This window comes from Lithobates pipiens, unplaced genomic scaffold (genome assembly GCF_037356315.1).
Source record: "Lithobates pipiens isolate NorthernLeopardFrog02 unplaced genomic scaffold, aLitPip1_a1.2 Scaffold_23, whole genome shotgun sequence".
Classification (NCBI taxonomy): Eukaryota; Metazoa; Chordata; class Amphibia; order Anura; family Ranidae; genus Lithobates; species Lithobates pipiens.
The window spans coordinates 45,301,788-45,314,545 of record NW_027507785.1 but is presented as its reverse complement, the minus strand read 5'-3'; the positions used below and the strand labels follow the sequence as shown (position 1 = coordinate 45,314,545).

Sequence of the window (12,758 nt, the reverse complement as noted above, 5' to 3'; positions counted from 1 at the left end):
TAAACGCAAACCAACATCCTCTCCAAGCCAGAGCTCCAGAACTTCTCCCCACCAGAGCCCCAGACCGCCGTTCTCTTCCTACCAGAACCTCAGATCTCTGTTCTCTCCTGAACCTCAGACCCCCATCCTCTTTCACTTTAGAAACTCAAGGTACTAGTGTCGCCCCTTCCAGAACCTCAGATTTCTATCCTCTCCCTGCTAGAACCTCAGTTTCTCATCCTCACCTCTCTAGAACCTTAGAGAACCCAGCCCCCCCCCCACCACCAACATCCTCTTCATCTCTAGAACCTCAAATACCCATCCTCTCCTCTCTAGAACTTCACACTTCCAGCCTCTTGTCTCCAGAACTTCAGTCTCCCATCCTATCCTCTCCAGAACCTCAGATCCCCATTGTCTCCTTTCCAGAACCTCAGATCCCCATCTTCTTCCTTCCAGAACCTCAGATTCCTGTCCTCTTCCTTCCAGAACCTCAGATTCCTGTCCTCTTCCTTCCAGAACCTCAGATTCCTGTCCTCTTCCTTCCAGAACCTCAGATTCCTGTCCTCTTCCTTCCAGAACCTCAGATTCCTGTCCTCTTCCTTCCAGAACCTCAGATCCCCATCTTCTTCCTTCCAGAAGCTCAGATTCCTGTCCTCTTCCTCCCAGAACCTCAGATTCCCATCCTCTTCCTTACAGAATCTCAGATTCCCATCCTCTTCCTTACAGAACCTCAGATTCCCATCCTCTTCCTTACAGAACCTCAGATTCCCATCCTTTTCCTCAAGAACCTCAGATTCCTGTCCTCTTCCTTAAAGAGCCTCAGATCCCCATCCCCTCTTCTCTAGAACCTCACACTTCCTGCCTCTCATCTCCAGAACCTCAGATGCCCATCGTCTCCTTTCCAGAACCTCAGATCCCACCCACCCCTCTCCAAAACCTCCCTATCCATTCCATTTCAGAACCTCAGACCCCATCCAGTCATATCCTTTCTAGAACCTCAGATCCCCATCCTCTCATCTCTAGAACCTCACACTTCTAGCCTCTCGTCTCTAGAACCTCAGATCCCCATCTTCTCCTCTTCATAACTTCAAACCCCCATCCTTTCCTCCCCATAACTTCAGAACCCCAGCCTTTCCTTTCCAGAACCTTAGATTCACAGCCTCTCCTCTCCAGAACCTCAGACCCCCCATTCTCTACTTTCTAAAACTTCAGACCCACATCTTTTTCTCTTCAGAATCTCAGACCCTCATTCTCTCCTCTCCAGACCCCCATCCCCTCCTCTTTAGAACGTTGGATCCCTATCCCTTTCTCTCCATTCTTTTCCCAACCAGACACCCTTCCACACCCCCCACAGCCCAGGCCCCCATCTATTCCCAACCAGACCCTCTTCCACACAACCCAGAGCCCAGGCCCCATCTATTCCCAACCAGACCCCCTTCCGCACCCCCCAGAGCCCAGGCCCCCATTTATTCCCAACCAGACCCCCTTCCACACCCCCCAGAGCCCAGGCCCCCATCTATTCCCAACCAGACCCCCTTCTGCACCCCCCATTGCCCAGGCCCCCATCTATTCCACCGCAGACCCCCTTCCGCACCCCCCAGTGCCCAGGCCCCCCCATCTATTCCCCCGCAGACCCCCTTCCGCACCCCCCCAGAGCCCAGGCCCCCATCTATTCCCAACCAGACCCCCTTCCACATCCCCCAGAGGCCAGACCCCCATCTATTCCACTGCAGACCCCCTTCCACACACCCCCCAGATCCCAGGCCCCCCATCTATTCCCCCATAGACTCCCTTCTGCACCCCCCAGAGCCCAGGCCCCCATCTATTCCCAACCAGACCCCCTTCTACACCCCCCAGAGCCCAGCCCCCCATCTATTCCCCATGCATACCCCCTTCCGCACCCCCCAGAGCCAAGGCCCCCATCTACTGCAAACCAGACCCCTTCTGCAACCCCCCAGAGCCCAGGCCCCATCTATTCCCCCGCAGACCCCCTTCCGCACCCCCCAGAGCCCAGGCCCCCATCTATTCCCCTGCAGACCCCCTTCCACACACCCCCCAGATCCCAGGCCCCCATCTATTCCCCCACAGACCCCCTTCTGCACACCCCAGAGCCCAGACCCCCATCTATTCCCCTGCAGACCCCCTTCCGCACCCCCCAGAGCCCAGGCCCCCATCTATTCCCCTGTAGACCCCCTTCCACACACCCCCCAGATCCCAGGCCCCCATCTATTCCCCCACAGGCCCCCTTCTGCACACCCCAGAGCCCAGACCCCCATCTATTCCCAACCAGACCCCCTTCTGCACCCCCCAGAGCCCAGGCCCCCATCTAATCCCCTGCAGACCCCCTTCCACACCCCCCCAGATCCCAGGCCCCAATCTATTCCCCCACAGACCCCCTTCTGCACCCACCAGAGCCCATGCCCCCATCTATTCCTAACCAGACCCCCTTCCACACCCCCCAGTGCCCAGGCCCCCCATCTATTCCCCCGCAGACCCCCTTCTGCACCCACCAGAGACCATGCCCCCATCTATTCCCAACCAGACTCCCTTCTGCACCCCCCAGAACCCAGGCCCCCCATATATTCCCCTGCAGACCCCCTTCCGCACCCCCCAGAGCCAAGGCCCCCATCTACTGCAAACCAGACCCCCTTCTGCACCCCCCAGAGCCCAGGCTCCATCTATTCACCCGCAGACCCCCTTCCGCACCCCCCAGAGCCCAGACCACCATCTATCCCCCGCAGACCCCCTCTATTTCCCTGCAGACCCCCTTCCACACACCCCTCAGATCCGAGGCCCCCATCTATTCCCTCACAGACCCTCTTCTGCACCCCCTAGAGCCCAGGCCCCCATCTAATCCCCTGCAGACCCCCTTCCACCCCCCCCCCCAGATCCCAGGCCCCAATCTATTCCCCCACAGACCCCCTTCTGCACCCCATCTATTCCCAACCAGACCCCCTTCTGCACCCCCCATTGCCCAGGCCCCCCATCTATTCCACCGCAGACCCCCTTCCGCACCCCCCAGTGCCCAGGCCCCCCATCTATTCTCCCGCCGACCCCCTTCCACACCTCCCAGAGCCCAGGCCCCCCATCTATTCCCCCGTAGACCCCGTTCCACACCCCCCAGAGCCCAGGCCCCCCCATCTATTCCCCCGCACATCCTCACCCCCCAGATCCGGTGTCCCTCAGGGGGAAGCTCTGCAGGCTCTGCACCATGCCCTCAGCCTCGCCATACAGCAGCACCGGGCTCTCCTCCATCTCTCTCCGTGCTCTGAATCTCTTCCAGTCGTCACTATGGAGACAGCACGCGGTACACACCGAGCATGCGCCGCTTCCCCCGTCTCCCCGGCAACGCCCGCTTCCCTCCGCGCCTGCGCACTGCGCGCTCCTTTGTCTGCTGTATACGCGTGCGCGGAGAGGCTTCCCTCTGCCAGGCCGGAAGTTGTTGTGGTCGTGCCCCCCAAGCTGCTCTCGCCCCCCCCCCCTGTTGTGTAACCGCAGGAAGTGCCCCGCCGCCATCTTGGCACACCCTGTGGCTTTGTTATCCTCCTGACAATGGTGTCCAGGCTCATGGCTGGCGGTGTGGGGCTGTGGTGACGGAATGTCAGTGAGGGGGGCTGAGGAGTTCCCTGCAGGGGGGTATTGGTGCAATTGTAGGTCATGTAACCAAAAGTGATGAAAATTGACCACATGTGAATGTACATTTTATATATATATATATATATATATATATGTGTGTGTGTGTGTGTGTGTGTGTGAAGTGCTGCGTATATTGATGGCACTATATAAGAACTTGTAATAAATAAATATGTGTGGAAATTGTGTCTGCGTTGGATCGTGATCGCTGTTGTTCATTGGTTGTGGACAACTGATAAAACAGAGTTGTCCCGTCATACTAATGAACCTGTTGCTATTGGCAACTCACTAAGAAAACTGAGCAAGCGTCTGCCTGCAACTATGGCGCCCTTCTGTACAACGCATGGAGGTGACACACTAATGATGAAAGAAATATGTGTCACCGAAGAATACTTCAGGGCCTCATCAAGGCTCTGAAGGGGGGGGGGGGGGGGTGGTGGTCTTGGATTCTGGAGGGAGAGGATGGGGTTCTGACGCTTTGTAGGGAGAGAGGGTGGGGTTCTGGATGAGGAGAGGATGGGGTTCCTGGGTTCTGGAGGGGAGAACATGGAGGTCTGAGGCTCTGGAGGGAAAGAATGTGGCTCTGGAGTTTCAGGATAGGGGTCTGGAGCTTTGGAGGGGGAAAGGATGGAGGTGTGGAGCTCTGGAGGGAAAAAAATGGTTATCTTCTGCTTTAGAATGGGAGAGGATGAAGGTCTGAGGTTCTGGAAAAGGAGAGGATGGGTTCAGGAGGGGAGAAGATGGAGGTCCGAGGCTCTGGAGGGGTGGCGGACTGGAGCTTCGGAGGGGAAGAAGATGGGGGTCTGGGTCTCTGGTGGGGGAGAGGTTGGCGTCTGGGGCTCTGGTGGGGGAGAGGATGGGGTCTGGGGCTCTGGTGGGGGAGAGGATGGGGTCTGGGGCTCTGGTGGGGGAGAGGATGGGGTCTGGGGCTCTGGTGGGCGAGAGGATGGATGTGTGGAGCTCTGGATTGGGGGAAGAATGGGGGCCTTGAGCTCTGAAGGGGAGAGGATAGGGGCCTAAAGCTCTGCAAGTGAAGAGAATTTGGGATCTGGAGAGGAAGTTGATGGGGATCTAGAGCTCTGTAGAGGGAGGTAATGGGTGTCTGGAGGGGGAGATAATTTGAGTCTGGATCTCTGGAGGGGGAGAGAATGGAGGTCTGGGGCTCTAAAGGGGGATAGGATGGGGGTCCAAGGTTCTGATGGGGAACAGGATGTGGTTATGGAGCTCTGTAGGAGAAGATGGCGGTCTGGGGTCTTGAGGAGAAGAGGATGGGGTCCTGGGAGCTCAGTAGGGGGAGAGGATGGGGGTCTTGGGGAGAAGAGGATGGAGTCCTGGGAGCTCTGTAGGGGGAGAGGATGGGGTCCTGGGCTCTAGAGGGGTAGAATATGGACGTCTGGGTTCTGGAGGGGGAGAGGGTGGGAGTCTGGAGCTCTGAAGGGGGAGAGTATGGGGGCCCTGGGCACTGGAGGAGAAGGGAGTGAGGTCTAGGGCTCTGCAGAGGGAAAGGATAGGGGTTTGTGGCCCATAAGGAGGAGAGAAAGGGGGAGAGAGTCTCTGGAAGGAGAGAGGGTGGGGGTCCAGGGATCTGATGGGTAACAGGATGTGGGTATGGAGCTCTGTAGGAGAAGATGGCGGTCTGGGGTCTTGAGGAGAAGAGGATGGGGTCCTGGGAGCTCAGTAGGGGGAGAGGATGGGGGTCTTGGGGAGAAGAGGATGGAGTCCTGGGAGCTCTGTAGGGGGAGAGGATGGGGTCCTGGGCTCTAGAGGGGTAGAATATGGACGTCTGGGTTCTGGAGGGGGAGAGGGTGGGAGTCTGGAGCTCTGAAGGGGGAGAGTATGGGGGCCCTGGGCACTGGAGGAGAAGGGAGTGAGGTCTAGGGCTCTGCAGAGGGAAAGGATAGGGGTTTGTGGCCCATAAGGAGGAGAGAAAGGGGGAGAGAGTCTCTGGAAGGAGAGAGGGTGGGGGTCCAGGGATCTGATGGGTAACAGGATGTGGGTATGGAGCTCTGTAGGGGGAGAGGATGGGGGTCTGGGCTCTTGAGGAGAAAAGGATGGGGTCCTGGGCTATGGAGGGGTAGAGTATGTAGGTCTGGGATATGGAGGGGGAGAGGATGGGGGCCCTGGGCACTGGAGAGGAGAAATGAGTGAAGTCTGGGGCTCTTCAGAGGGAAAGAATAAGGGTTTGTAGCCCAGGAAGGGGAGAGATTGGAGATCTGGGATTCTGGAAGAGGAGAGCATTGGGTCCTAGGCTCTGGAGGGAGAGAGGATTGGGTCCTAGGCTCTGGAGAGAGAGAGGATTGGGTCCTGGGCTCTGGAGAAGGAGAGGATTGGGTCCTATGCTTTGGAAGAGGAGAGGATTGGGTCCTAGGCTCGGGAAGGGGGGGGGTGGATTGGATCCTGGGCTCTGGAGGAGGAGAGGATTGGGTCCTAGACTCTGGGGGAGGAGAGGATTGGGTCCTAGGCTCTGGGGGAGGAGAGGATTGGGTCCTAGGCTCTGGGGGAGGAGAGGATTGGGTCCTAGGCTCTGGGGGAGGAGAGGATTGGGTCCTAGGCTCTGGGGGAGGAGAGGATTGGGTCCTAGGCTCTGGGGAAGGAGAGGATTGGGTCCTAGGCTCTGGGGGAGGAGAGGATTGGGTCCTAGGCTCTGGGGAAGGAGAGGATTGGGTCCTAGGCTCTGGGGAAGGAGAGGATTGGGTCCTAGGCTCTGGGGGAGGAGAGGATTGGGTCCTAGGCTCTGGAGGGAGAGAGGATTGGGTCCTAGGCTCTGGAGAGAGAGAGGATTGGGTCCTAGACTCTGGGGGAGGAGAGGACTGGGTCCTAGACTCTGGGGGAGGAGAGGATTGGGTCCTAGGCTCTGGGGGAGGAGAGGATTGGGTCCTAGGCTCTGGGGGAGGAGAGGATTGGGTCCTAGACTCTGGGGGAGGAGAGGATTGGGTCCTAGACTCTGGGGGAGGAGAGGATTGGGTCCTAGACTCTGGGGGAGGAGATGATTGGGTCCTAGGCTCTGGGGGAGGAGAGGATTGGGTCCTAGGCTCTGGAGAAGGAGAGGATTGGGTCCTAGACTCTGGAGGAGGAGAGGATTGGGTCCTAGGCTCTGGGGGAGGAGAGGATTGGGTCCTAGGCTCTGGGGGAGGAGAGGACTGGGTCCTAGACTCTGGGGGAGGAGAGGACTGGGTCCTAGGCTCTGGGGGAGGAGAGGACTGGGTCCTAGACTCTGGGGGAGGAGAGGATTGGGTCCTAGACTCTGGAGAAGGAGAGGATTGGGTCCTAGACTCTGGAGGAGGAGAGGGTTGGGTCCTAGGCTCTGGGGGAGGAGAGGATTGGGTCCTAGACTCTGGGGGAGGAGAGGATTGGGTCCTAGGCTCTGGGGGAGGAGAGGACTGGGTCCTAGGCTCTGGGGGAGGAGAGGATTGGGTCCTAGGTTCTGGGGGAGGAGAGGATTGGGTCCTAGGCTCTGGAGAAGGAGAGGACTGGGTCCTAGGCTCTGGAGAAGGAGAGGATTGGGTCATGGGCTCTGGGGGAGGAGAGGATGAGGGTGAGGGACTCTGGAAGGAGAGCGGATAGGTCCGGCTTCCAGAGGGGGAGAGGGTGGGATGCTCTGGGGGGAGACAGGATGGGGGTCCAGGGCTCTGGATAAGGAGAAGATGAAGATTTTAGGCTCTGGATGACATCTTTATCAAGGAAAATAGTGACCGTTTCTGATGATTTTCTATGAGCAACAGAACTCCTATTATAACATGGCCCCTAAAGCTGACCATCCACTTACAGATTGTACAGTCACCTTCAAGTCTACCAACAACTACATACACTAGATGGCCAAATGTTTGCGACCACCTGGATGGTCAGAAATGCAATTCCTTTGGGAGGTAAAACAGTATGTGTGGAGCCAGGACATGACGGTAGAGACACCATATAAAACCTTATAGAGATCCAAGATGTTCACTCTGCTAAAAGATTCCCTGTGCCCCTAACTTCCTCTCCTCTTGACTCCTAGGACAGGAAGTGAGGGGAATCTCCCAGGGGTCACACAAATCCTAAAATAGGTTTTAACCCCAGTTTACGATTACCAGCAACCTAAATTTAATCCATGCTTATCCCAGCCAGGGATCATTTATAGGGCCTTGAAAAAGTATTCATACCCCTTGAAATTTTCCACATGTCGTCATGTTACAATGTGAAACATAAATGTATTTTATTGGGATTTTATGTGATAGACCAACACAAAGTGGCACATGATTGTGAAGTGGAAGGAAAATGATAAATGGTTTTCAACATTTTTTACAAATAAATATGTGAAAAGTGTGGGGGGGGGGACATTTGTATTCAGCCCCCTTTACTCTGTTACCCCCAACTAAAATCTAGTGGAACCAATTGCCTTCAAATATCACCTAATTAGTAAATAGAGTCCACCTGTGTGTAATTTAATCTCAGTATAAATACAGCTGATCTGTGAAGCCCTCAGGTTTGTTAGAGAACCTTAGTGAACAAACAGCATCATGAAGGCCAAGGAACACCCCAGACAGGTCAGGGATAAAGTTGTGGAGAAGTATAAAGCAGGGTCAGGTTATAAAAACATTTCCCAAGCTTTGACCATCTCACAGAGCTCTGTTCAATCCATCATCGATAAATGGAAAGAGTATGGCCAAACCGTAAACCTACCAAGACATGGCCGTCCACCTAAACTGACCGGGCCGGGCAAGGAGAGCATTCATCAGAGACGAGCCAAGAGGTCCATGGTAACTCTGGAGGAGCTGCAGAGATCCACAGCTCAGGGGGGAGAATCTGTCCACAGGACAACTATTAGTCGTCTCTCCACAAATCTGCCCTTTATGGAAGAGTGACAAGAAGAAAGACATTGGAGAAAGAAAGTCATAAGAAGTCCGGTTTGTAGTTTGTGAGAAGCCATGTGGGGGAGGGGGCAGCAAACATGTGGAAGAAGGTGATCTGGTCAGAGGAGACCAAAATTCAACTTTTTGGCCTAAAAACAAAACGCTATGTGTGGGGGAAACTAACACTGCCCATCCCCCTGAACACACCATCCCCACCGTGAAACATGGTGGTGGCAGCATCATGTGGTGAGGGTGCTTTTCTTCAGCAGGGACAGGGAAGCTGGTCAGAGTTGATGGGAAGATGGATGGAGACAAATACAGGACAATCTTAGGCCGCGTACACACGCGCGGACTGTTTGCCCAACCTTGTTCGTCAAACAGTTTCGGCAAACAGTCCGCTCAAAATTTGCATGAGCGGACTTGCCCACACACGAGCGGACTGTTTCAGCAAACTGTTTGCCAAACAGTTCGCTCAACTTTTGAAATGAACGGACTCGCCCACGTAAGGAGGAGGCAAATCCGCCCATTTCGAGCGCGTGTACAGGTAGGCGGGGCCCGCGAAGGAGACGTCGCGGGCTCCGCCGCCTGGAATGGGCTTAAAGGGGAACCCCAACGCCGAAAAAAATCGGCGTGGGGGTTCCCCCAAAGTCCACACCAGACCCTTGTCCGAGCACGCTACCCGGCCGGCCAGGAAAGGGGGGCGAGCGAGCGCGCCCCCCCTCCTGAGCCGTACCAGGCCGCGTGCCCTCAACATGGGGGGGTGCCTTGGGGAAGGGGGGGCCGCGCGGCCCCCCCACCCCAAAGCACCTTGTCCCCATGTTGATGAGGACAAGGGCCTCTTCCCGACAACCCTGGCCGTTGGTTGTCGGGGTCTGCGGGCGGGGGGCTTATCGGAATCCGGGAGCCCCCTTTAAGAAGGGGGCCCCCGGATACCGGCCCCCCACCCTATGTGAATGAGTATGGGGTACAGTGTACCCCTACCCATTCACCTGTGAAATAAAGTACAAAAAAAAACACAACACAGGGAAAAAATATTTTATTGCACAGCTCCGGGGGGTCTTCCGTCTTCGGGGGTCTTCTCGCCGGACTCCTCCGCTATCTGTGTGTAGCTCTTTTACTAGCGGAGGAGTCCGGCTTTCTTCCTCCCCGCCGCCGGCCTCTTCTCCCGACTTCGGGGGTCTTGTCCCCCTCTTCGGTTCTTCTGCCGGGCCACCGCGCCTTCTTGTAGCTCTTTTACAGGCGGTGGCCCGGTCTTCTGTCGCCGCTGCCTTCCGTTCTTCTGTCGCCGCCTTCGGTTCTTCTGCCGGGCCACCGCGCCTTCTTGTAGCTCTTTTACAGGCGGTGGCCCGGTCTTCTGTCGCCGCTGTCGTCGCCGCCGCCGCCGCCGCCTTCCGTTCTTGTTCTTCTTCTTGTTGTTCTTCTTCTCCTGGAGATGTTGACTCGACGAGCTCTCCGGCCGGAATGCCAGGGACACGCTCCGCTGCCACTTATATAGTGACAATGGGGCGGTGTCACATGGTATATGTCACATGGGTTGGTCACATGGTGACCCCGCCCCCTTACGATGTCATAGTCCCCATGTGACATCAACCCATGTGACCAACCCATGTGACATATACCATGTGACACCGCCCCATTGTCACTATATAAGTGGCAGCGGAGCGTGTCCCTGGCATTCCGGCCGGAGAGCTCGTCGAGTCAACATCTCCAGGAGAAGAAGAAGAAGAACAAGAAGAAGAACAAGAACGGAAGGCGGCGGCGGCGACGACAGCGGCGACAGAAGACCGGGCCACCGCCTGTAAAAGAGCTACAAGAAGGCGCGGTGGCCCGGCAGAAGAACCGAAGGCGGCGACAGAAGAACGGAAGGCAGCGGCGACAGAAGACCGGGCCACCGCCTGTAAAAGAGCTACAAGAAGGCGCGGTGGCCCGGCAGAAGAACCGAAGAGGGGGACAAGACCCCCGAAGTCGGGAGAAGAGGCCGGCGGCGGGGAGGAAGAAAGCCGGACTCCTCCGCTAGTAAAAGAGCTACACACAGATAGCGGAGGAGTCCGGCGAGAAGACCCCCGAAGACGGAAGACCCCCCGGAGCTGTGCAATAAAATATTTTTTCCCTGTGTTGTGTTTTTTTTTGTACTTTATTTCACAGGTGAATGGGTAGGGGTACATTGTACCCCATACTCATTCACATAGGGTGGGGGGCCGGTATCCGGGGGCCCCCTTCTTAAAGGGGGCTCCCGGATTCCGATAAGCCCCCCGCCCGCAGACCCCGACAACCAACGGCCAGGGTTGTCGGGAAGAGGCCCTTGTCCTCATCAACATGGGGACAAGGTGCTTTGGTGTGGGGGGGCCGCGCGGCCCCCCCTTCCCCAAGGCACCCCCCCATGTTGAGGGCACGCGGCCTGGTACGGCTCAGGAGGGGGGGCGCGCTCGCTCGCCCCCCTTTCCTGGCCGGCCGGGTAGCGTGCTCGGACAAGGGTCTGGTGTGGACTTTGGGGGAACCCCCACGCCGATTTTTTTCGGCGTTGGGGTTCCCCTTTAAGCCCATTCCAGGCGGCGGAGCCCGCGACGTCTCCTTCGCGGGCCCCGCCTACCTGTACACGCGCTCGAAATGGGCGGACTTTCCGAGCGGGAACAGTCCGCTCATTTCGAAAGTACAGCGGACAGGCCCACACACGGGCGGACTGTTCGCTCAAACACAGTTTCAGCGGACAGTTTTTCGGAATTTCCGAAAGACTTTGTCCGTCCAACTGTCCGCTGAAACTGTCCGCTGAAAGCCCACACACGAGCGGACTGTCCGCCCAAACACTGTTCAGCGGACAAGGTTGGGCGAACAGTCCGCCCGTGTGTACGCGGCCTTAGAAGAAAACCTGTTTAGAGTCTGCAAAAGACTTGAGACCGGGGCGGAGGTTCACCTTCCAGCAGGACAACGACCCGAAACATCCAGCCAGAGCTACAATGGAATGGTTTACATCAAAGCATATTCATGTGTTAGAATGGCCCAGTCACAGGCCAGACCTAAATCCCATTGAGAATCTGTGGCAAGACTTGAAAATTGCTGTTCCCAGACGCTCTCCATCCAATCTGACAGAGCTTGAGATATTTTACAAAGAAGAATAGGCATGCGCACAGGAGTTCATTCATCCCACCACCGAGGCATGCCGAGAATGTGCACGGGGATTCGTTCATCCCAGCACTTACATGCGCAAATAACGTGCACTGAGCTGCGCATGCACACAGGACTCATTCATACCATCTCAGAATGTACATTAAGTTATGCACTCAGATGGGAGTTCGCTCATGCCAGTGCTGAAAAGTGCCGGGAATGTGCATTGAGATGCGCATGCACGCAGGAATTTATTCATCTTGGTATAAAGGAGTGCCGGAAATGTACACTGAGCTGAGAATGCGCACATGAGTTCATTCACCCCAGCACCCACAATATACACTGAGCTGCGCATGTGCACAGAAGTTCATTCATCCCAGCGCTGAGAATGTACTGTTAGTTGTGCATGCGCTCAGGAGTTTGTTCATCTCAGCATTGAGGAGTGCCAAAAATGTACACTGAGCTATGCATGGGAGTTCATTTATCCCAGCACCGAGGCATGCTAAGAATGTACACCAAGCTGCGCATGCGCACATTATTTCATTCAACCCAACACCAAGGGGTGGCGGTGTGAATGCACACTAAACTGCGCATGTGCATGGTAGTTCACTTATCCCAGTACCAAGGTGTGCCAAGAATGTACACCAAGCTTGCGCATGTGCACAGAATTTAATTGATCCCAACACCAAGGCGTACCGAGAATGTACACTAAGCTGCGCATGTGCACAGGTGTTCATCCCAGCACCGAGGCATGCCAAGAATGTACACTAAGTTGCGCATGCACACATTATATCATTCAACCCAACACCAACAGGTGGCGGTGAGAATGTACACTAAGCTGCGCACGTGCATGGTAGTTCACTTATACCAGTACCAAGGTGTGCCAAGAATGTACACTAAGCTTGCGCATGCGCACAGAATTTCAGTAATCCCAACACCAAGGCGTACCGAGAATGTACACTAAGCTGTGCATGTGCACAGTTGTTCATCTCAGCACTGAGGCATGCTAAGAATGTACACTAATTTGCGCATGTGCACATTATTTCATTCAACCCAACACCAACGGGTGGCGGTGAGAATGTACACTAAGCTGCACACGTGCATGGCAGTTCACTTATCCCAGTACCAAGGTGTGCCAAGAATGTACACTAAGCTTGCGCATGCGCACAGGATTTCAGTAATCCCAACACCAAGGCGTACCGAGAATGTACACTA

The 12,758-nt window shown here is 56.0% G+C and overlaps 1 protein-coding gene across 1 annotated transcript in view; it reads right to left on the bottom strand.

The window, feature by feature from the left end:
- The window catches only part of ZMYND10 (zinc finger MYND-type containing 10), a 22,360-nt gene extending 19,062 nt beyond the window's left edge, over positions 1–3,298 (bottom strand). The window contains exon 1 of the mRNA XM_077451513.1: positions 3,143–3,298. Coding sequence (XP_077307639.1) covers positions 3,143–3,234 — 92 coding nt within the window. The 5' untranslated portion in view covers positions 3,235–3,298. The remainder of the gene's footprint in view (positions 1–3,142) is intronic.
- Between the last annotated feature and the right edge of the window lie 9,460 nt (positions 3,299–12,758).